The 22,167-nt window shown below is 42.3% G+C and overlaps 1 protein-coding gene across 1 annotated transcript in view; it reads left to right on the top strand.

Annotated features, from left to right (window-relative positions):
- Positions 1 to 21,133, top strand: part of Mtap (methylthioadenosine phosphorylase) — a 33,906-nt gene extending 12,773 nt beyond the window's left edge. Inside the window, exons 3-8 of the mRNA XM_027400399.1 lie at positions 130 to 188; positions 2,262 to 2,429; positions 11,258 to 11,360; positions 12,313 to 12,552; positions 17,430 to 17,552; positions 20,395 to 21,133. Coding sequence (XP_027256200.1) covers positions 130 to 188; positions 2,262 to 2,429; positions 11,258 to 11,360; positions 12,313 to 12,552; positions 17,430 to 17,552; positions 20,395 to 20,433 — 732 coding nt within the window. The 3' untranslated portion in view covers positions 20,434 to 21,133. The remainder of the gene's footprint in view (positions 1 to 129; positions 189 to 2,261; positions 2,430 to 11,257; positions 11,361 to 12,312; positions 12,553 to 17,429; positions 17,553 to 20,394) is intronic.
- The last annotated feature ends 1,034 nt before the right edge of the window (positions 21,134 to 22,167 follow it).

The raw sequence follows: 22,167 nt of genomic DNA, 5'->3' as shown, positions 1-22,167 counted from the left end.
CCTAATGTATATCTTCAAACTCTAGATTTCTACCAGTTTGTTGTGGTTTAATGATTCAGATTTTTAAGAACAGTTTATACATGTTTGAAAACTGCTAAGCTGTGACTGTTTACTTTTTATTGCATGCAGCCATCTGACGCCTTAATTTTGGGGAAGATAAAAAACGTTGATTGTGTGCTTCTTGCAAGGTAAAGTATTTTTAAGTTTTTTGTTGTTGTTTAATATTACTACTTCAGGAGAATTTAAAGTTAACTTAAAGCCCAGAAATAGGTATTAATGTAGCTATGAGATAAGTGTCCGTATACCTATACCGGTTCCTTTATTTACTACACATGGCTCTGAGATGAGCTCGGATTATAGGTATTTAGGGAATAAAAATCTCTTTCCTCGATTTGGTTTGGAAAATATCGGTTGAGTGACAACTGAAGCTCCAGTTTCTGTCCTAACTACAAAACAAAAATATTTCCTTTGTTAACTTTCTTTCTTCCAGTAATCAGATAAATCAGATGCTCTGTTTGTGTTGAGTCCTTGTCTAGTAGCAGTTGGAGTTGTGGGGGAGGAGGTGTCAGTCCCTTAACTAGCCTGGATCACTTCTTGTACGTGCTCATACCCTTGTTCCCTAAACAGGCCTCGTGGTATGAGCTGCTGCACAGAGAGCAGCATATTTCAAAAGTCCCCTGACCACAAGCGGCCTCCACTGCAGTTAATGCAATGGCAAGCAGGTTCTCATGCCAACAAGGTGGCACCTAGTCACAGGAGTGACTTCTAGAGGCTTCTAGTGTTGGGGAACAAGTTTCAGGCTGACCCAATGTATGGGCTATATAGGACATGAAAGGGAGACCTAACAAAGCTTTGTCTACCATAGTGACATGGAAAGTAGGTTCTCAGGAGCCAGCAAAACTAAAATGTAGTTTTAAGCTGTCCCCTGCTGTGGATTTCTTACAACTCTCCTTCCTTGTGCTATAGTCGTTGCTGGAGAAATGCCTGATTTTTTTTTCCCCCAAACTCAGGAAAGAAACAGTTGTTTAAATTAGACAGGTGTTTAATTTCTTCTGGAAAACCTGCTGAGCACTTTGGAGGTCAGCCCCAGGAAGATATATGTATCTCTGGATAGTGAGGGCTCCTACTTTTTTAGAGGCAGTCTGTGAAGTCAGGGTGGAAACCTTAGTGTCTGTCCATAGTTTGTTAGTTATCAAGAAAAGACATCAAAAATTAAATGCAAACAGGATGATAGTGAGTTTTTATCCCTGATGGGAAAAAAAGTCCTGGCTCCGAGTGGGTTGGGTGACTTTGGGGGAGGCCACAGGGGGAAGTGAACGAGTTATTCTTTTTTTTTTTTTTTTTTGGTTTTTCGAGACAGGGTTTCTCTGTGTAGCTTTGGAGCGTATCTTGGCACTGGCTCTGGAGACCAAGCTGGCCTCAAACTCACAGAGATCCACCTGCCTCTGCTTCCCAAGTGCTGGGATTAAAGGCATGAGCCACCAATGCCTGGTGTGAACAAGTTATTCTTAAAGGCTTTTTTGTCCGTACCATATTCCATTTGGTGTCCCCACGGCTTGTTCCCCATTTGTGATCTGTTACCAGCATGCCATTTTCAGTGTAAAAGCTGTGGCCTTTTGAACCTGTGGTTTAAGTTTCCATGCTTCTAGAAAGCTATGCTTTCTTTTCTGGCTGTTTACTACTTCCTGGGAAAAGTAGTAGCTCTCCGTAGCATTACCAAATGTCAGTGGAACCAATTTTTTTTTTTACATTAAAAACTGACATCATATTGAACAATACATTGGGAAATCCATCAAAGTACATTTTTCTTTCAAAAACAAGCCAACAAAGGAAGAACCCTATCTCCAAGTACAGCTACAGCCTGTGATCCAAGATGGGGTTAGATGCACAGTTCAAGAATTTTGATTCAGGGTTTGGCCATAGTGGTGCATTCCTTTAGTTCCAGCACTCAGGAGGCAGAGGCGGGCAGAGCTGTTGAGTTCGAGGCCAGCCTGGTCTACAGAAGGAGTTCCAGGACAGCCAAGGCTACATAGAGATAGAGAAACCTTGTCTCCAAAAAACAAAAAAAGAACTTTGATTCAGTTAAGTCTGCAACCGTAGTCATGAAAGAGCTGGTCTGTCATACAAAGCCAGCTCATAGATTGAACAGTTTCATAGTTTACCCAGTTGGTCTGAAGGGGTGGACAGGGTCTCAGTTTCCTTATAACTGTTAAAAGGACCTGCCCTGATGACTGATGTACTATGGTGATCTCCTTCCTTAGACATGGGAGACAGCATACCATCATGCCTTCAAAAGTCAACTACCAGGCAAACATCTGGGCTCTGAAGGAAGAAGGTTGTACACATGTCCTAGTGACCACAGCATGCGGGTCCTTGAGAGAGGAGATCCAGCCTGGTGACATGGTCATCATCGATCAGTTCATTGACAGGTAAGGGGTAAGTGGCCTTGTAGCTCACCTTCAGCTCTGAAGGAAACATGGGGAAGGGAGCAGAGCAGGACATAGGATCACTATAAGCTTTCCTTTGTTGGGGTTTTATATTTTTAACTGAACTGACAAATAGTAATTATGCATTGATGAACATAATTGATTATATGTGGGCATTGCATAGTTACTTATATATATTTTTTTCACTTCGAATACACGCCTCACTAATCAGTTTGCACTGCAAGCAATGATTTTCTGTAAGTAATTGATACACCACATGGCCGTGCCATATAGGAGATCTCAAAACTTAGTCTTTTTGCTTAACTGAAATTTGATATGCTTTGGCCGACTGTCTCCCAAGGTTCTGGTAAACACCAGTTTATTCTCTGCTTCTGAGTCTGTGTTTTAGATTGCTCATTGCTCATTGTCTTTCAATGTCTTGCTTATTTCGCCTCACAAAATCCCTCCAGGTTTACTCATTTCGCTGCAAATGACCATTGTCTTTTTCATGGTTGACTGATGTCAGTATATCACATTCTCTAATCTGTAGATAGGCATCAGGGTTGATTCTATGACTTGGCTATCATCAGTGATAAAGCTGGGTGTGCAAGGGTCTCTAATATGCTGACTTAGATACTTCAGGTGTACACCCAAGGATGGGTAGATCTTGTGGTTGTCACTTTCTGAGGAACCCCAGGTTGATTTTCTTATTGGCTGGACTAATTTACATTCCCAGCAGCAAACAGCCATTGAGGGCTTGTTGTCTTCCTTCTGCATCTCTGCCAGCCTTATTGTCTGTTTCTTGATGAGAGCCATTCTGACTAAGGTAAGATGGAATCTCACTATGCTTTTGATTGACCTTTCTCTAAAGGCTAAAGATGTCGAACTTGTGTTTATTAGTTGTTTCTACTTCGGAATAGTGTCCATGCTGTTCGCTTCCTCGTTTATTGATTGGATTGTTTATTATTTTCATTTTTTTAGTTCTTCATATTTTAATTTTTAATCCCTTGCCAGATGAATATAGGGATGGCTTCACCTGAGGGACTCTGCTAGCCTCTCCCCAGTGCTTCGGTCCTCAAAGCCAGAATCATTCTATTGTCTCTTCCTATGTTACTTGTGACTCTTATTCCCTCCATTTCCTAAGCTGATCACTGTTAGATACTATTACAGATCTCTTTGTCTGGGTAGAAGAAATGTAATACAGTCATGTCATTCAAGAGTTGGAGAGGCCCAGGGATGGGGACTTGCAGCCATTTCTACATGTATCCTTCCCTGTGCCATCAACTTCAGTGACTCAGAATACCAGAAGAATGCCAATGAGAAAGAAAATGAGGTTTCTTTTTTGTTTTGTTTTTGTTTTTAATACTTGCCTTTATCAGGAATGTTTTACAGTTTAGGGTTTTGTTTTGTTTTGCAGTGGAAAAAAAATAATGCAGCCCAAAACCCCAAAGATCAAAGAAAATAAAGCATGATTTGTAGTACCACAATGTTTCTTTGAAGTGTGGTTAGCTTGTTGGCCAATAGGACCTCTGGACCCTGATTAGGTACTGCTTAAAGAATGCAAAGAGCGACCCAGTGAGCAGTGAAGATGCCCAGCCTTTTGCTGGCCCTTCCTTTGGATGCCTTTGTCCTTAAGTATTCTTGTCTGCTCACAAGTTCTAAGGGTGTTGAGTTCTGCTTTTTTCTTTCTTTACTTTTTTTTTTTTTTTTTCCCCAGCTTATCCTCTTTCAGGAAGAATAGGAGAGGCCTGGTTTGCCATTGCATTCTGACTCATCAGGAAAGTCCCTGCAGTAGACACATAGGCTGACAGATTATGCCTGTTCATTTCTCCCTCCCAAAGATACAGCCCTGCCTTGGGCTTCCCCCATGAAGTCATAGGTTAAGACTGTGGTCCTGTGGGGATATGCTCTGGTGCCTACTCCTGGTCAGGCCTTTTTGCATCGTAGTTAGGGTCTATGATTAGAAACAGAAACTCCTGAGCTGAGCATTTGGGCTTGCATGTGTGACCTCAACCCTCCAGAAGCCATGGCTGGAAGATTATGAGTTTGAGAACAATCTGGATACCTGGATTACATAGTGAGGCAGACCTTGTCTGAAACAAAAAAGGAAGGGGTGAAGGTGCATGATGCAGAGTTTCTCAGGGAGCCTTGGCATTGCTCTACCCCGTTCCTTCCAGAGGCAAGTGCAGATGGGACCAACCTGTTCCTGTAGCTTCTTGTGTGTCTTCCTCACTCTGTGCTGAGAGTGTCACCTTCAGTATAAGGAAGCAGATACACCCACTACCTGTCTCTACATTCCCTTTCATCTGTAATGTGTTTTGAGTTCTCCTTTATCTGGATGTGCTTAAAGTGGGGTCAGCAGCCCCCTAGAAGCAGTTTGTCTTTGTATCCTGATCTGGAACCTAGTTTAGGTCTAGACCGTCACAGTAAAAACAGCTGTCGAGTTGGGTGCTGTGCTCAGTTAATTGCATGCACGCAGTGATCCTTCACCAAGTTATGCTTGAGGGAACCTAGGTAAAAGAGATGCTGTTACATGCTAGCAAGTGAGCCCTGGGGGATTTGAATTCAGGTGACTCAAGCCTGTTACCTCAGCTGTCCCTCATCCACATGCTTCCAGTTCTGCCCGCCCACTGAGATACCTCAGATTTTGAAATTTTCTCCTGACCCTTTGCTCATTCATAACACTGCTGGTGCTGTCCTCAATGATCTATTGAGGGACCCTCTGTCGCTTTTGTGTTATTGAGTCTCTACATCACAGCTGCTTTTCATACATCTTTTTGTTTAAGTGTGACATAAACCAAGAAGCAGCCACAAGAGTCCCTGGGGATCTCCTCTGGTCATTGAGCAGCGGTAGCTTAACCAGGGGAAATGTTGTTCTGGTTAGCTGTCTTCATAGACCTCTGCCCTTCTTGCCATTTGATGTGACTTGTCCCAACTTGTGGGTCTGTGCTTCATGATCTCTTGCACTTTTGAAGGAATGGTTTCTTCTGTAAGTTTATATGTAGAGAGCCCGGAACCTCTGCTTGTTTCCCTCTTTTCAGAGTATGATGTGATCACATCTGGTCTTCTGAACAGTCAAGTTACCTGTGAGTAATTCCATAGCAAAGAAAGTGTCACATCCTGCTCAGAGGACTGGAGTTACTTAAATATAATCATTGCTGTTAGAAATGGACCTTTTAAAAGGACGTTTAAAATGCCAAAGCTTTTCCAGCCAGCTTCTCCCCACTCTTACAGTTTGCAGTTCTAAACATAACATGGAGTAGTACTTTTTTTTCTGCATAGTCTACCTATGTATGGCTATTGTTTTTGGGTAAACAGCCTGGGGCAGTAATCATACAACCTGATAAAATCCCTACATTGACCTGGACCAAGTTTGGGATATTTAGGAAACAATAACAGTATCAGCAAATACATTCCTCTTTCCTTATTGTCCCCCTTAGGGATGTGTAGACATCACTGTCTCTGTTAGAGCCTTGGGCAAAATCCTCATTGCTGTGGTCTGGTCTTAATGTGACTCTCAGACTTTGTGTTGAAATCCTAACCCTTAAGGATAGTAGATTTCTTTTGCCACACCTAGCAGAATTAAGATTTTGGATTTGTGTATATTTTGGGGTTTGTTTGTTTGTTTGTTTTTAAAGTTTTGGGTGTTTTTGGTGTTTTGTTTGTTTGTTTTTGTTTTTTATGTGTACAGATGTTTTGCCTGTATGTACGTGTGTGCACCACATGCATGTCTGGTGCCCTCAGTGGTCTGAAGGAGTTGGATCTCCTGGAACTAGAGTTGTAGATGGTTGCAAGCTTCCATGTGTTCTTAACTGCTGAGCCATTTCTCCAGCTCCCAAAGTTAGAAGTTTTGTTCTTATAATGTTGCTTAGTCTACTGTGAGCAAGATCTCCTAAGATACAGAGGGAATGAAGACGAATGATGAAGCCCCTTTATTGAAGAATGTAATCACTGAGGTATTAGCATCCATTGGATGATTCTTTTCTCCTTTTTTTTTCTTTTTGTTCTTGTTTTTGCTGTTGTTAATACTATAATCAATTAGGAGTGCTCCTGAAATTGGAGTGTTTTATAATCCTAATGAGCTGGGAGAATCCCTTCCCCAGAATGCATCCTTGTGAGCAAATCGGCAAGTTAACTGACTCATTCATGTTCACTCCTGCTGGGGCTTGCTAGGCACAGATGCTACTTTCGGAAACCACCTCAGAAGCATTTGTTTCCTAGAGAATAGTGTTTTTCTTCAGTGCTTTTTTTTTTTTTTTTTTTTTTTTTTTTTTTTTTTTTTTTTTTTTTTTTTTTTTACCCCTCAAGACAGGGTTTCTCTTTGTTTCTCAGCCTTGGCTATGCTGAAACTTACGCTGTAGCCCAGGCTGGCCTCCAACTCACAGAAATCCACCTACCTCTACTTCACAAGTGCTGGGACTGAGGGCATACCACCATCGCCTGGCTCTCCGTGCATTTTTAACTCCACATTTCTTTAAGGGGGAGTATTATCTAACAAATGTGCCTCAAGCTAATTCAAGGGTCTCTACTTAAGAAACAGCCTAGTGGTCAGTTTTTCTCTGTTTTTTTTCTCCTCTGTCTGATACAGTACCTTGAATTCATATCTCTTGGCAGTGCAAGCTTGTTTGTCTCCTTAACTCTTAAAAAGACATGCTTTATTTGGGTATTTTTTGATGGTTGTTGTGGGTTTTTTGTTTAGTTTAGGGGCTTTTTTGTTTGGGTTTGTTTGTTTGTTTGTTTGTTTGTTTGGGGAGGTGCTTTTTACACCTGTGCTGGCTAGTTTAGTTGTAACTGTCAACTTAACACAACCATCTGGGAAGAGAGTCTTACTTAATGTCTTATCAAAGTTAGGTTGTCCTGTCTTGATTGTTAATGTATGTGGGGAAAGCTAGTCCACTGTGGGCAGCACCATTCCCTACGCAAGGGTCCTGAATAATGTGAGAGGGGAAAGCTGCCCGAGAGCAAGCAAGTAGGCATGCATTCTTTCTCTGCATTATTATGTGGCTGTAATATGACCAGCTTTCTCAAGCCTCTGTCACTCTGACTTCCCCACAGTGGTGTATAGCCTGGAACTATGAGCAAAAACCCCTTCTCTCCTAAGTTGCTTTTTGTCACCAACAGTAACAGAGCTAAAATAGTATCTACCCCAGCTTGGCAGCCTCAAGCAGTTTCAGAGGTTCCCTTGAAGCCCGAAAAATGCCAAACTCCCAAGTTGACAAAAGAGGGTACAGAAGCAGATGTTCCATGTGTAGCAGTGGCCAGTGTCAGCCCCTGTGTTATATTAGCTCATTCCACCCTCACATAGCCCATTTAGGATAAATGACTTTGCCCCTCCCCCCTTTTAAATATAGGAAGATCTAAGGTACAGAAATCAGAGTGGCTTTTCCAGAAGCAAACAGCCAGTGAGTAGTAAAGCCAACCAGGTGGTCACTCCCTGAAATCCTTGTTTAATCAGGAGGCAAAACTAATCTCTTTGATAGAGGGAGCAGACCTTCTACAGTAGTTGTGTACTGCAATAGAAGCTGTAACTAGGTTGATCATGTATCAAACTACAGAAATGAATATATCAGTTTTCTATTGCTGCCATAACAAATAAATTACGAACTTGGGTGCTTACCACAGATTTATCATCTTGTTATTATTTGGTTAGTAGTTTAACATGGGTCTCACTGGCCCTTTAAAAAGAAATAAAAGCTGTTGGCAAGGCCTTATTACTCCACTTAAGGTGGAGCCCATTTCCTGACCCGTTGTTCAATATACTCTTTGGCTTATGGCCCACATCCATCCAGTGCCAGCAATGATGGATGAAGTTCTTATCTCTGTCATCTACACATCTGCTGCCGTCTTGCACATATAAGAACTCCTGATGATCACACTGTTCCCGCATAATTAATCCACAATAATCTTTCTGTTTAGAAGTCAGCTTCATACTAACCATCTGCTAACTTTGTTGCCCTTTGCCATGTAAGATGAAATAATCATAGCATCCTGAGGATAAGTGTGTGGACCTCTGGTGGGGTAGGCATTACCCAAATGTAACTAACATTGTGATATGATTGCATCTGAGTGTATTGAGGGGTAGCCACTGAAGTTTTTGGTGCTGTTTCCGTCCTTAAGCAAGGGTGCAAGTATTTTTAGTCTACTACAGCTGCTATAACAAAATGCTGTAGACTAATTAGCTTCTAAACAGAAATTTCTCAGTTGGAAGGCTGAGAAGATCAGGAAAGGGGTAAAAAGATCTGGTGTCTGAGAAGAGCTTACTTTCTTGGCATCTTCTTGCCATGTCCTTGTGTAGTTTAAAAAAAAAAAAAAGGAGGGGGTAACTAATTAGTTCCCTGGATCCTCTTTTGTAAGGACCCTAGTCATGCTGTGCCTGTTCCTCATGACATGGTCTTAGGATGATAGAATGACCGTAAGGGGTAGGATTTCAACATAGAAATCTGCAGGTTGTACTAACCTTATATGTAGCTGTGAGGATTTTCCTTTAGGTTTGTTAAAGAGTTTATACAAGACATATTTAGTTTAAAAAAAAACCACAGGATAAAATACATCTCCTGCCCATGTCACTCAGCCAATGATTGAGCTACACAATTCAACTATAATTGTGCATCTAGGCAAGCTGGTTTGGTTGGAAATGGGAAGTGGCCTTTCAGCTTTTGTTAGCAGCCTCTCCTCTGAGGTGTGTCTTGAAGGCTTTTCCAGGCTTTGACTGAGTTCTAGAGTATCCAGTTTCTCTGACAGGTTCTCAGACGAAGTCAAGTGTTCCACAGATGACACACATTTTCCTTTGAGGGTGCCCTGCACAATTCTCAGCTGTGGTTGTAAACCCCTTGCTCTGTCAGAATTCAGTTAGTGTAAACAACTGTATTTCATAGTGATTTAGATTTTGATCATTAACCATTTCACTGAACATGGTGACATGAGTTAGTGGTGCAGATGCCACAGACAGGTGTATCTTCATGGGTGAGTAAAGCATCGATTTTAATACTACTTTTCCTCTCTTCTGTGGAGTCCCCTGCAGGGTCTAGTTCTCTGTGGCCTCAGCCTGCAGATGACTCTCAGATGTCTCTACTATGAGTTACCAGGGCATCTTGATTGACTTATTTCTCCTAATGCCTTTATAAATGAAGAGATGAGCACTCTGGGTTTGGTGTTGTTGTTTGTATGCTTATTGGGTTTGGTTTGGTGTTATTTGTTTTTTGAGACAGAGTCTCACTAGGTAGCCTGGCTTTCCTAAACCTCCTAGCAGAGATCCACCTGCCTCTGCTTCCTGAGTGCAAGAATCAAAGGCATATGACATCAGCCCTAGTGAACACTGTGTTTTATTAGAAAATGGGAGAATCAAAAATATACAGAATTAGCTATAACTATGTAACTTGTCATTAGATACCTTCACGTTTAGTAAGAAAAATGTAGTGTTCCATTTGAAATCGGTAATTAAGACCAGTCAACCAGTGTCGAACAACATAGCATGATGTGGTGCATGTTCTTCCGTGTGTTTGCCACAAGGCAGAGATGTGGGGAGATAGAGAAGCCGTGGACATGTTGAAGAGATAGGTGTTCCTTCATGGGCATCTGTTGCCCATAGCTACTGGAGGTTTTGCGTCTCTGCTTTATAATCCCAGTTGCAAGTGAGAGAGCATTGATACAACTTGACTCATTAGAGACTAAAACCAGGCAGATCTGGAGGTGACATGACATTGTTTTGTTGGTCAGTCTTCGAGGGGAAACCCTGCTGATGGAAGCTAGAGCTGTCCTTTGACCCATTCTTCAACTCAGCTGGATTTGCTGCAGGGTTAATTCTAACTTCTCCTTCCAGTACATGAGAAAGACTCAGGAATTGTAGATATGAGGTGTGCATCTTTCCACAGCAGTGGGGCTTCTTCATCTCCAAGAGGGGTGACTTTGATACCAGCTAGGGTCACTGACTGTGACGTAGCCCAAAGAATGGTTAATTTGGGGCAGTAGATAAAAAGCTGTGTAAACGGAACCAGCAAAGAAGAATTTCCATTATCCCTCCCCCATCTCCCTTCTGTAGGAAAGTTGGGGTGGTAATTTCTCTGAGTTACTCAGTATTTTGTATTTGTTTTCTGAAAGCTCCTAGGAGGAAGTTGAGTGAGCTGGCAGTAAATTCATTTTCACCTGTCTTCTGTGAATTCCAAAAAAAGATTATATAGCAGAACCCTTGAAAACACTTAAGATCTAGTTAAAGTGGGTAGAGAAGCAAGCCAAGCAAGGAGGCAGATTCCCTGTGGAGCAGGACCATCCAGCCGATTTCTTCAGTGGATCAAAGGCCTGGAAAAAAATGTGACTAGGGTTGAAGCAAGAATTATTTTTACTTTAGAGATATGACAGTCAAATGTGGGTAAGGACGTTGTATGGACTGAAACAAAGCAATTGTTCATAAAAAGTTTTTTTTTTTAAGATTTTTTAGGGAGATGAGTGTGGTTTGAGTCAATGCTTGCAGTTTACTTTTATACAGAAGCTAACAAATAAAATGAGTTGGAAACAGTTTGGGGAACTAGTGAGTCTAGGCGGCCGCACACTGCACGGTCTTCTGGGACATGATGAAATGTTTTCAGATTGACTTGGGGCTTTCCCCACCCTCCCTGAGGTTCCAGTAAGGTGTACTTGACCATCTGAAATGGGTACACTTTTGTGTCTGGTTAGGAGCGTGTTGGAACCAGCCCAGAGCTAGAAGAGTCCAATTCAAACCTGAAAATGCTCTGTGACAATTACCTTCGCTTATCTACAGCTGTTGGATGTGGGAGAACACACAGGACAGATGGTGCTGTAACAGAAGTCAAAACCTTACCACTTTGTCTTTCTAGGACATCCCTGAGGCCTCAGACCTTCTATGATGGAAGCCACTGCAGCGCCAGAGGGGTGTGCCATATCCCAATGGCTGAACCGTTTTGCCCCAAAACAAGAGAGGTTTGTATTCTGACTTATCAGAATAAAGTATAAGGTCTTGAGGTAACATCTGCAGGTGGATCAGTTGACTGAGTAGGTATCACTCTTCCTGCCTCAGCCTTAGTTTTGAAATGCATTGGTTTCACCGGGAGTTGTTTCCCATTGCCGATAAACCTCCATTCTCAGTTATATTAAACAGAAGCATTTTACCTACTGAGCCATCTCTTCAGCCTCAGAACTGTTTCTGATGAAACTTGAATCTTGACTTTTTGTTTTGTTTTGGTTTTTCGAGACAGGGCTTGGCTTCTCTGTGTAGCTTTGGAGCCTGTCCTGGCACTCATTCGTAGACCAGGCTGGCCTCGAACTCACAGAGATCCACCTGCCTCTGCCTTCCCCAGTGCCAGGATTAAAGGCGTGAACCACTACCTCCTACCTAGCACTTTAATGTTTCTTTAAAGAAAAGAAAAACTATGCATGAGTAGCCCTGAAGAAACAAGTAACAAATGCCCAGATAAGTTATCTTAGGACAGTCATTCTTATTCACCGTATGTCCTATAGTGACTTTCTACAAGGCCACTTTCCAAAAGGCCACAGCATCTGTGACTGATCAGCCCTGCACCTTGGAAAATGGCACTTGACCAGCAGTTTGGTCTGTGCGTGACAATACCTCAGCTGTGCAAGTGTGCTCGATCAGGACCTGTGACACAAGTCCAGATTGAAGCCCCGGCTTAACCTTGCTAAATTCTTAAAAAGTGAATGAAATTCAATTACACCAATCTCTCTAAAACCTATGAGCTGTGGACAGCAGGAATGTGTTAATACAGAGCTAGACACTAACTTTCAGTGATCTAGGTTTCCTTTAAGGACATTGTAGTAAAGTATGTTGTAGGTAGTTTGCTAAACATCATAGAGAAATGAAATCTTGTACTGCATGTAGGTTTGTGTGGTTTGAGACTGTTTCCTCCTTTTGCAGGTCCTCATAGAAACAGCCAAGAAGCTTGGTCTTCGATGCCATTCCAAGGGGACAATAGTCACAATTGAGGGGCCTCGTTTCAGCTCTCGGGCAGAAAGTTTTGTATTCCGTACTTGGGGTGCAGATGTTATCAATATGACTACAGTTCCAGAGGTGGTGCTTGCTAAGGAGGCTGGAATTTGCTATGCCAGCATTGCCATGGCAACCGATTATGATTGTTGGAAAGAGCACGAAGAAGCGGTAAGTGGAACTCTCCATTTCATGTGTGGTGTGGGCTTCAGAGTGTCATGATCTGTTAAGAGAATGTCTCATTGATTTTCTTTTGATTCATCTTCATTAGGCTTTATAAGCTATTTCCTGTAGTTCCTATTGGAAGATGAGATCTTTCATGAATGGTGGGGAAGTGCTTATCTGAGGATCAATAATGATTGACATTGTAGGCTTGTAGATGTGTTTAGAATCATTGAGACTTGGCCTTACTTTAAAGATACTTGGAGTGTGGTTCCTTGTGCTGTTTATTATGTTTATTTTCATGGAGAAAGACATCCTAGTAAGAAAACCCTGCGTCCCTATCCTGTTCAATGTACTGTGGCTGGATACTGTACTCAGCCCAAGAATGAAAAGACATGTCTCTAAGGAGCCAACATTCTGTTTGATGAAAATAGAGGTTATATTAGTCGGTGTTCTATTGCTGTGAAGAGACACCACCATAAAAAGAAAACATTTACTTGGGGGTTTGCTTACCGTTTCAGAGGTTTTGTTCATTGTCATCATGGTAGGAAGAATGGCAGCACACAAGCAGAGAGGATGTTGGCAGATAATGTGCTGATCCCCAGGCACAGGAAGAGATAGCCACTGGGCCTGGCTTGGGCTTCTGAAATCCCAAAGCCACCTTAGTGACACACTTCTTCTAACAAGGCCACACTTCCTAATCCCTCTGAAATTCCACTCCCTGATGACCAACCATTCAAATATATGAGTCTATGGGAGCCATTCTTACTCAGACCACCATAGAGGGTAAGCAAAAGTTATGAAGGAATACCGCTGGGTTTTATGAGTTGTCTAGAGCAAGTATTATTTGGAAGTGTGATGAGAAAGATTGGCAGAATTGAGAGACACACAGAGAGGGGAGAGGCGGGGAGAGGGCAAGACGAGATGTGGCAGAGCCATAGACTACGATAAGGATTGGAGACAGGTCAGTTGGGGGTACTAGGCAGGGAGGGACTACGGCAAGGCCTAACTAGGACTTGAAAATCCTAGAACACTGAAGTTGGGCCTGCCAAGATAGCATGTTCATCATGGAAAACTTGAACTTCTGTGAAGCAGTCACCTGGGTTCCACAGTTACCAACCATGGCCGCATAGACTTTACCTACCACCCCTCCCTCCCTCCCCACCCTCTTTTGAAGGTAAACATTTCATAAAAGTCCTCTTAATTCAAAAGCAAAAACGTAACCATACCACAATTTGTACAAAGAAATGATTTTTTTTTTAACTGAATCTCTAGACTATTGACAGTTTCTCTTTGATAACACAAGTTTTTAGCAGTTTGATGGAGAATCAATCCTAGGGCCTTGCATGTGCTAAAGTGTTCTATCGCTGAGCCATGTTCTTAATCTTCTATCTTATTTTGAGCCAGGGCTTCACTGAGTCTCTCATTCAGTCTTGAATTTGGCAGTCCCCCACCCTCCGCCTCCCAAATACCTAGGATTACAGGCTCAAGTCACCAGGCCCTGCCAGGCTCTTTTATACTAAGCTCCTCCCTTTTCTTAAAATTATTTTGTTTTACCTGAGAAACGAAAGATCATTTGCCTATTTGCCTGTCACTCATTTCATTTTAAAATGGAGAAGGTAAGGAAAAATCAGAGAGACTTTTAAAGAAGGGCAGAGGTGAGCACACCCTCTTCTAGAGGGCTGCTGTCGAAGAGCTCCAGTTTCTCCATCTAGTTAGACAAAACGGCTTCGCAAGGCCGTGTCATCTTGTTGGGCAACAACATAAATGAATCCCAATTCTTTAGTGTTGTCACTGTGTGTTTATAGGAGAATTGGCTCTGTCTGGCTTGGCAGTTTGGTGAGCTACTCCCAGCTTCAGGATGTGAAGAAGCTGCTTTCAATTAATGGGAACCGTTTAGCTCCCGTCACTTCCTGACAGCAAATTGCTTCCTGCTGGAAATGTTCTGCTCAGTCTCAAGCTAGATGCCTCCTCAAAGGTGGCTATTATACCAGATGGGGGCTGGAAAGCAGAGGGCTAAATTCTGCACATGGTTAGACATAAAGACAAGCTGTGCTGAGCGCCACAAGAAAGACACACATAGACATGGCATCCGCTCAAACAGCCATTGTGTCATTGTGCTTTAAACAGATGTGCAGCCTAACATGACAAGGTTTACCTCAGTTTTCTTGTGACTCTCAACAAGTAACTGAACTTGTTTTCTCTGAAATGAAGCCAGGACATGGTGGGGGGAGGGTTGATTGTGACCTTGGAGGATCACTGGGAAAATTGGTAACAAAGAATATCTGACAGAACTAGTTTGTGTGGCTGGGAAGGCTGCCCTAGCAGCTCCTAGGTCACACTCAGGAAGCAAAGAGAGCTAGACTGAGCAAGGAGGGGGCAGTACCTTTCCAAGGCCGTCATCCCAGTTACCTGCAAAAACCCATCAGGCCAAACCTCCCAAAGAAGTGGTCCTCAACCTGGGGATCGGACTGCCCTTTCTTTCACCAGGGTTGCCTAAGACCATCAAAAACCTCAAACACTTACATTGTGATACATAAAACAGTAGCAGAATTATAGCTGTGAAGTCACAGGGAAAATAGTTTTATGGTTGGGGACCACCACAACAGGCAGAACTGTATTCAAAGGGCCACGGCTTTAGGAAAGAGAGACAGCAACTGTTCACATTGAGGAAGAACAGGAATCAGAATGGTCAGAACTTGGGACCTGAGTATAACCTTCAGAAGCCCAACTATCCTACTTTTGTCAGCTACAACGTGCCTCTTAAAGAATCCACGGTCTCCAAAACATGAGCCCGTGCGTGGGAGGCATGCCAGTCAGACCATAACTGGTTTGGGAGTGCTGACTCACAGGAGTGTTATCACCAGCAACTCCATGGAGTGGGCGAGCAAAGAAAGTAACCTTGGAGGTTTTTGCACGCCTCTAAGTGAGGGTTAGCTGTTGCTGTGAGTCACAGGGTCAATAGGAAGGGCATTTTGAATGGAACCCAACAGCAGGAACAAAGAAAAGAGAAATATAAATAAATGGTAAGTCTCTTGACTGCCATAAGCCCCTGCATTTATTGACTCAGCTTCAATTACACCTTTGTGTGTGCCTGTCACTCCCATTTTCCCACCTCTTCTTGGTGTTTATAGAAGCCATCTGGATGAGGAGACACAAAGATATAATCGCATGTCCCTGGATCTTGGTTTTCTCGTAAGTGGAATAAAGCAAGGCAAGGGTTCCAGGCCTGGTGGTCAGCTCCTCCTTATGAACAAGCCATTCATATACTAAGGTAGAAAATAACGTGAGCACTTATGAGTCCAGCTACTCTTCAGTCATCATGCCATTTGACATGCTTATACACACACACACACACGCGCGCACGCGCGCACGCGCGCGCAGTTTCTGAGATCCAGTTTAGGGCCTAATTTATTCTGGGTTATTATTCTGCCACAGAGCTCCATCTCCAGTCCCCAGAGTGATTTTTTTTTTTTTTCTTGTAAGGAAACTAATAGGCCAAGCATAGTTGGTATGTGTTTCAGTTGCGGCACCTGGTGGGGCAAAGGTGGGAGAATTGTGAGTTTGAAACCAATGTGGGCTACACAGTGAGGGCCTGCCTAGAAAAAAATAAAATAAAATTTTAAAAATAAAACAAGGAACCCAACAGGATGGGGAACAGGGGAAAGGAGGCTTTGTCCTATTACGTCTCCCACACTCCAGATGGTGCAAGCTTCACCCTAACAGCATGTGTCTCTCTCTGGGTTTAGATATAGAAGGAAAATTGAGCATTATGATGGGTTTTGTGACAGGAAACACAGAGCAAGTTGGAATCTTTTTTTCTGAGGTGGCTTATTTCTTTCTTGGGGCTTTTGATGTTAACAGCCAGCCCATTAACCAAGAGTCATAGAAATGATGGCACTTTGACTCTTTCTTATTTTTTTTCCTCAAAAAAAAAAAAAAATGCTTTTAGAATGCTCCTGTGTGGTTATCCAGGATAGCAAGTTTTAGGCTGGAACTTATTTTTCTATGGACCAGGAAGGGGGCTGGCAGCTGTTGCTGCTGCTGTTTGACATCTGTGATGTTTTCTCAGGCTTTTCAGAAATAGCGTTGAGCTGCTCTAAGGTCTTTCCCCTAAGATGAAGTGGTGTTTGGGCTCAGAGGATTGAATTTAGAGTGAGCAGACTTTACAGCACAGGTCTGTTTTAGTCTGTTCAGGCAGGTATACGAAAATCCCATTAAAAGTAGATCCTAGACAGAAAAAAAGAAAGAAAGAAGCCTTGTTTTATGGTTCTGGCTCTGTCTGTTGAGGACCCATTTTGTAGTAATATTCTCACTGAACCTCAGATGACACGTGATATATCTTAGTTACTTTTAAATTGCTATGATAAGAACCATAACCAGGACATCTTGTAGAAGGGTTTACTTGGAGTGTGCAGTTCAAAGGGTGAATCCCTGTCCAGTGAGTATGGGAGCAGGCAGGCAGGCAGGCACTGGAACAGTAGCTGAGGACATGCATTTTGGTCCACAAGAGTGAGGCAGAGAGAGCTTCAGTGCCCCCAGTGACACATCTCCTCCAGCAAGGCCATACCTCCTAATCTTTCCCAAACAGTTCCAGCAACTAGAGACCAAATATTCCAATATATGGGCTTATGGGGACATTCTCATCCAAACCACAACAGTAGGGTGGGGCTCACTATGGTACCAGACCCCATTCCTAAGAGCACTACCAGCCTGACCTAACCAACTCCCAAGTCCCACTTCCTGACACCCTCACAAAGTGGATCAGATTCCTAAAGATGAATTTGGAAGGGACATAAACATTCGCACCATAGCAAAGCAGGGACTCAAGTTATTCTGTGAGAAGCAGTTCATGCTAGTAAAACCCTGTGTTCTTCTTTCTCTAGGTGTCAGTGGATGGGGTCTTAAAGACCATGAAAGAAAATGCCAACAAAGCCAAAAGCTTACTCCTTACTACCATACCGCAAATAGGGTCGATGGAATGGTCAGAAACCCTCCGAAATCTGAAGGTAAGTGGCCTGACACCGGTAAGCAGATACAAGAGTGGCTTTAGCCATATTTTCCCTTGCTTTCACTTTAAATTTGGTCCATCTTGTGTAGTTTATGCAAAATATTTTTCTTTTGTTTTCAGCAAACTCTCATGCCCTAATTTCTGTTCCCTCTATTTGCAACCAAAAGTGCTTGGCGCTGGGGTGGTGGGAGGTTTGTAATCTAGTGTCCCAATGACTTTACATTGTCCTGGAATTACCTTCTCTTCTTGGTTCAGAAGGCTAGTGTGCTCCCTGTCTATGGCCTCCAGTGGTCAGCTGTTCTCTCTTGGGTAGATTTGTAGTGAGTGTAGACAGACCTTTGCAGCCAATACTTCACTATATCAATAATAAAATGGTAACAGAAAATACCGCCTTCAGGTCAATGTTACATGAAACTAAGACAGCTAATAATGATAAACAAATGACAAGTTGCAGATTGGAACACTCTCAACTCCAGTCTTCAGCCTAAGGATATAACTTAAACTGCCTGGGAAGCTTAGAAAGCATTGGGGTTTTTTGTTGTTGTTGTTGTTGTTTGTTTGTTTGTTTTATGTGACTCTTGATTAACCAGAGAAGTAAGGAGCCTCCAGCCATTCCACTTCCTCTTCTTCTTTTTTTGTTGTTGTTATTGGTTTTTTTATTATTTAAATTCTTTAATTACTACTCATCTTTACATATCCATCCCCTCCCATTCCCTCACCCTCCCATGTTCCCCACCAACCTGCCCCCCCCAACCCATTCCACTTCCTCTTATATCTAGAGAGGAAGCACCTCCAGGTGGTATCTAGAGAGGAAGTACCTCCAGGTGCCTTAAAATATCTCTGTAGTCTTAGATACCTTGACAATCCCTGAGAAGACATGGGACCAGCTGATAGAATCTGTTCCTACTTGAATTACCACCTAGAAGCTCAGGAATGAGCCACAGTTTTAGTATGGCATAGGTATTGTACAGTGATAAATGATTAATAGTGTTTTCTATCTTGCATGGAATGCTTCAGGGCAGCAAACATGAAGCCACCCCGAGTTAGAGAGTGGTGCCTGTGAACTGATGCAATCAGGCTGCAGCATACCCCTGTAACCATAGGGTCTCAAGACTTGAGGACTGGAAAAGCCAAGAACATTGGCTGAGAGGAGACACCCCCACTGGTTCCAACACTGGATACCTGGGAGATAAATGTTTATTTAATGAGTACATAAGGTTTCCTCCCATGATGTGTTCTGTTATGGCTGAGGTGCAAAAAGACCTTGTGATTGCTCTAACTAGAGGGAGGGGGGAACAAGATTTAAAAAAAAAAAATCTATCAATTACGAACTGGTGGTTTGAACTAAACGGTTTCTAGCAAAGCAATGTCTGAGTGGTCTGAGTTCCTCTGAGGCCAGTTCTGAGTCAGTGTTGGACTCGCACAATATGATCCAGTTGCCATCTTCCAGCTGACCTGACACTCGCTATGATTTCACACTCAAGAGTCTGTTCCTTAAAAAGAAATCTGAGACATGCTCAGACAGTATAAATCAGTGATCTTTTTGAAGCTGATGTTGTGTGGTTTTGTAAATACGCACTTGAACATGGGTTAGTAAGTGTAGCATTCATCGGGTGTCAAATGAGCATTGAAGAAATGAAGAATTGCCTTTTAGACAAAATTGTGTGCTGTGGTCTCCATTCTTGAATAGTAAGAAACCCAGTCCTACCTAATCATTCTTACCCTGAATCATTTTTGAGATGTGTCTCATTCATTAACTTGCTAGTTCATTTGAAAAATACCAGTTTACCCATTTTGGGCCAAACTCCAGATTAGAACAAAACCGAGCTGTAGGGTATGGCAGTACATGCCTTTAAAGCCAGCACTTGGGAGGCAGAAGCAGGCAAACATCTGTGAGCTCAGGGCCAGCCTGGTCTACTTAATGAGTTTCAGGCCAGCCAGGAAGACATAGTGAAATCCTATCTCCAAAACAAACAAACGAAATTTAGAACAATACCCAAAGACTCCCAGTGATGATGAAGATCCCATCGTGTTATCAATTGAGACACATTAAAACTTCAGTGACATAAGGATTAGGAATTGCTTGAATGGTAAATGAAGCTGGGAGAGGGTAAATACACTGTGTCCTAATGCCTGTAAAAGTGAAGGGACATGTGTGTGTCTAAGAGCAGTCCCCTGAGATGACCTCACTTGGCAGGAAGAACCAAGAATTAAAAGTTGCTCCTAAAGTCCCATATCTGGTTAGTGTTGTTGCTATTTTGTTTTGTTAACTACATTTTTAAAATTTGTGTATGTAGGCAGACATACGCATGCCATGGTGAACGTGGAGAGGTTTGAGGACAGCTAGTAGTTCATTCTCTTTCCTCCATGTGTGTCCCAGTGATTGAACTCAAGCTATCAGGCTTGGTGGCAAGTATCTTTACCTCCTGAGCCATTTCGCCCATCCTAATCGGTGGTTTTTAAATGTTGGTGAACACAGGAATTATCTGGAGATTTAATAAGATTTAATAAGCAAACTAACAACTACAGGCCAGCTAGGGCCACACAGAGAGGCTGTCTTAAAAGAAAAAGAAAAAAGGAAGAAAGAGATAGTTTATTATGAAAAGGAAAGCACTCTTTAGGGTGGGGCAGGCCAGGGAGCTGATGAAAGGACCTGAAGAAGTCTCTGACATTCCCATCACTCTGCTGCTTGATTTAATAAGTATGTGTCCCTATGAGTCCTTACTGTATGCCACAAAATCTCAAGGTTTTTGTTGTTTTCACTTGTTAGGAAGTGTTGGAGTTAGTAGCATGCTCTCTGCTACCTTAGTCATCATCTCTACTTACTGTCTTCCTTTCAGAACATGGCCCAGTGTTCTGTTTTACCACCAAGACATTAACACAGCGTGGCTGCCACAAGAAGACTTACAACTTCTCGTCTTTGGGGGACTTTGCTTAAACAAAAAAAACGGGAAAGATTTATACGGCCTTCGTGCCTTTGCTTGGAAAGAAGAGCATGTGATAAGAGCGCAACAGTGCGCTCCACCAAGAAACCGACTCCTCCAGAACCCGGAAGGAAAGCAGTACCTGCAGAAATATGAGGGAACAAGCCCAAAACCTTGTCAATCATTTCTAATCAACTGACAACAAAGGTTGACATCCATTTCCCTACACTGCTAACGAAAGACTATGGGCGTGAAATGGGACTGTATGCATGTATGTTGGCACCATCTTTCTGGAGGGCAATTTGATACAATGCATCTGAGGCTGAAAAATACTGGATGTACTTTGGTACCCTAGGAATTTCTCTTTAAGAAGTTATGGGAGACTCATTCAAAGAATCACAAGTAATCTCAAAAACATTAGGTAGATGAGATGTACCAATCAAGTGGAATGAGGGGGGAAAAGGGTATAAGCTTTTATGACACTGGTTTTTTGGTTTTAAATGGTGTGCAAATGTACAAAAAAAGACTAGGAGGAAATATGCATAATCCTATTACTGTATTTGTGAAGAGCTGCTGGATAATTCTTATTTTCTTTTAATACTTTTTTTAAAAAGTAAGTGTGATCAAATAATAAAGTTGTAAAAATTAAAATGGACTTAAAGAAGTCGAGTTCTTTGAATGCTTGGTGATGAAACAAAGATGGCAATATAAAAAGAAGCACTGTGTGTTTGATTAAAGATATTTAAGCCAAATTGCACACACACCCCTGCATGCATGCACTCAACAAAACAACAACAAAAAAGTGCTATGTAAGAAACTTATGTTTGCTTAAGAAAGATCCTGGGTCACCATATGTTACAGCTACTTGGGACTGTGACTGAGGAGGCCATTGTTCAATGCCAAAGTGTGTCGAAATCAAACTGCTTCAAGGATGGTTAGTGTGACTCATTACTATATACCAGATATTTTTTTAAACTACCATTTGTGTCCACTCCTTTTTAAGAATTGACACATTATCAGTTGGCAATGTTTTATTTTGTAAAGGAAAGGAAGAAACCAGAAGCCTGGTGCTTTGTTATAGAGTGTTTTTTGTTGTCTGCCATGGGCATTCATAGTTTTTTCTTCAAGTTTCTGCTGTTAGAGGGGCCCTGGGGTCATTTTAAAGAGTGTGTAAGGTGAGTGTGCTTGTGTCTGAAACTGACTTCAAGAAAGTAAGCAACTGATTGTAAGCACTACATGAACCAGTTGCTCCAGCCTTCATGCTAAGCCCCTGGGGAACTGTGGTTGTAACTTCTGGCCCATAGAACAGAGCTTCCAGCTCTGGTTATTAGCAATACATGGAGCCCCCACGGGTCCTGACCAGGGAGGGCTCTTGGTTGTTTTTGCTTCACTGCAGTGTGGGCGGTTCTTTCCTTCACTCTTAGGAGTGAAGGAACTTCGCTGAGAGTGTCAAGTTGAAGAGTGGGCGTGAAATGCAGTTCTCTCCAACATGGAAAAGTGATTTTCCTCGGTGGCCTTTTCTAGCTAGCATCGTCATATACAGGCTTCTTTTCTTAATCCTTCATTGTGATAAAAATTGAATATAATCACTTATAAGATATACCTCCTTAGCTATTTTATGTGGCATTTAAAATATATTTGTACTGTATTTTTTTTCTTCGTGTGTATTCACCACAAAACAATGGGTAG

The sequence above is a fragment of the Cricetulus griseus genome, chromosome 2, assembly GCF_003668045.3.
Source record: "Cricetulus griseus strain 17A/GY chromosome 2, alternate assembly CriGri-PICRH-1.0, whole genome shotgun sequence".
Taxonomy (NCBI): domain Eukaryota; kingdom Metazoa; phylum Chordata; class Mammalia; order Rodentia; family Cricetidae; genus Cricetulus; species Cricetulus griseus.
This window is presented reverse-complemented; position numbering and strand designations above follow the sequence as displayed.